General features: G+C 42.6%; 1 protein-coding gene across 5 annotated transcripts in view; it reads right to left on the reverse strand.

Moving 5' to 3' along the window:
- Positions 1-384: 384 nt before the first annotated feature.
- LOC109516683 (cytohesin-1-like) overlaps positions 385-2,138 on the reverse strand; it is an 11,109-nt gene continuing 9,355 nt past the window's right edge. For 3 of the 5 annotated variants that reach the window (XM_019871431.1, XM_019871455.1, XM_019871447.1), the window contains exons 9-12: positions 1,903-1,981; positions 1,746-1,817; positions 1,511-1,665; positions 855-1,304 (exon numbers count right to left, since the gene is read on the reverse strand). In XM_019871431.1, the coding sequence (XP_019726990.1) occupies positions 1,226-1,304; positions 1,511-1,665; positions 1,746-1,817; positions 1,903-1,981 (385 nt within the window). In that variant the 3' untranslated portion in view covers positions 855-1,225. Of the gene's footprint in view, positions 483-854; positions 1,305-1,510; positions 1,666-1,745; positions 1,818-1,902; positions 1,982-2,138 lie in introns of those variants that run through there. The other 2 variants (XM_019871439.1, XM_019871425.1) reach the window with 2 other exon arrangements.

A 2,138-nucleotide genomic window follows, 5' to 3' on the forward strand; every position in this document is an offset into this window, starting at 1 on the left:
ACTAAAAATGTTCTTTAAAAAAAATAGCATGATTGTCTGACCTCAGGAGCCATTTTTAGACACGGTGATTTTGCATCCGCTGTCACGTTGTTCCTGGCAGGAAAAAACAAAAAGCAGCGCTCAAACAATAGCTTTGCAGCAAACATTTAAAACACACATGAACTGTAAAGATCATTATCATCCGCTGGGCGGAGGAACGGTGTTATTGTTACAACACTCTCAGAACATTTTAAGATTAGTTTTTGGGCCCACTCCAGGTTTTGTACAGTCTTCTTTGGGATTCTATGCTGGAGCCGTGTGCCTTCTAGTGGTGAAAACAGGAATCGTCTCAGACAAACAAGACTGCTCATGTTTTTATAGGCTTAAATTATGATAATTTCTGATAAGAAAACACCTACCTGCCTGGCTTTTTATTTCCTTGATGTCGTGTCTGTGTTGTTGTTGTTGTGCAGGTGGTGAGCACTGAGGCAATGTCGTTTCTGCTGCACATTCGAAAGACGGACTTGAGTATCCTTGAGATAACTGGTTATCTCAACACTGAAATGGTGTCTCCCAGGAATTGAAACACACGTACACAAAGACATCTACTGATTGTTTTATTTCCATGTTACCTTTCAAAAACTATCTTCTGCTCCGGAGAATTGAAAGCATCTTCAAAGAGTGAATGTTGAACCCAGTGAAAAAGAGGAAGAACGTGTGTCATATCGTTTATCGTGTAATTACAGATCTACTTCCGTGCAGTGAAATGAGAGCCACTATCTTTGCATAATAAAAAGGTGAAAAGTTTTTTTTTTCCCTGTGTCTGAGAGCTCTTTTGTGAAATTCACACCAAAGAATGAAGATTGAAGGAGAACCTTGATTGGTTGTAAACTTTTAATGAGACAAAAACAATAAATAAGGACAAATAAATACCAAGCAACGCCTTCAATTACTTCCAGTTCCACTAATTGTGCTTTGAAAGCATGGAGGAGGGGGGTGGGGGGGTTGTGGAAGCGAAAATGTGAAAAGAGATCCAGTTTTTTTGTATTGTCTTTCATGGGTTGTAAATTGTTCAGTCAGCTTCCCACCCAAAATAGACAAGAGGGTGGTTCACATATGAAATTAGTTGACTCTGCAATTGGGGAAATGAAGGTGCAACAGTGGTTCATTGGGATGTGCGTTTGGGCTCCATTTTTTTTCCCCCCCAGCAGCACTGATCAGTCATACCTTTGTGTGTTTGCGCACACTACACGCCCTTCAAAGAGGAAACCTTCTTTTTGCGAGCGGCCAGCATCTCGTAGAAGGGGTCCTTGCTAATGGCGGCTCTGCAAAGGGATACATGGAACACACACTTCATCACATGTGAAGAAATTAAAATGACAATTTTGGACAAAATATGAAGGCAGAGGTGGTACCATCTTGACCACGCGCCATGACGTGGATGTATTCTGTAAATTCAACACTCACGTTGTTTTACAGGTGACATGAAGAGTTCCAATAAGATCACAAAAACACGGCAAGTAAGACTCACTTGATGCTGTTGATCCACTCGTCCTTCTCCTCTACGGTGGGGGCGGAGATTCTGTAAAAAGTGTGGTTGCCCTCAACGACGCGGCCATCCGCCTCCGTTTTGCAGGCCTTGATCACCTGATCTCTGTGGTCCGGGATGAAGAGCTCAAAGCAGTTCTTTGGAACGCGACGAGAATAAAGAGCACCAGTGAGCCGTTGGAAAACCACATCCAGCGTGAAAAGTTCAAACGGTTTACCGGCTTCTTTGAGTCATCCACTTCGCGGATGCTCAAATTTTCCAAGGGAATGATCCCTCTGGGTTCTTTGTCCTTTGCGGCGTGAATAAGAAGATATTTCATCATCAGAGTACTTAACGGCACCAAATCTTCATATGGCGGGTTAAAGTGAACTTACTGTTGTGAACTCAAAATAATAAAGGCAGTTATCTGTGAGGATGAACCAGCGCCTCTTCCAAGTCTTTACGCGTCCACCTGTTGACAAAACGACAGGTCAGGCGCGAGGTCTCATTTGCAACTTTTGCTGTTAGAGCGGAGGGGGGAAAAAAAAAAAAAAAAGATTTGACTGCAGTCAAAACAACAACAAAAAAATAGGTTCAGGGGATAAGAAGACAGCGCGTCTGTCAGATGAAA

The sequence above is a fragment of the Hippocampus comes genome, unplaced genomic scaffold (assembly GCF_001891065.2).
Source record: "Hippocampus comes isolate QL1 unplaced genomic scaffold, H_comes_QL1_v1.1 scaffold620, whole genome shotgun sequence".
NCBI lineage: Eukaryota > Metazoa > Chordata > Actinopteri > Syngnathiformes > Syngnathidae > Hippocampus > Hippocampus comes.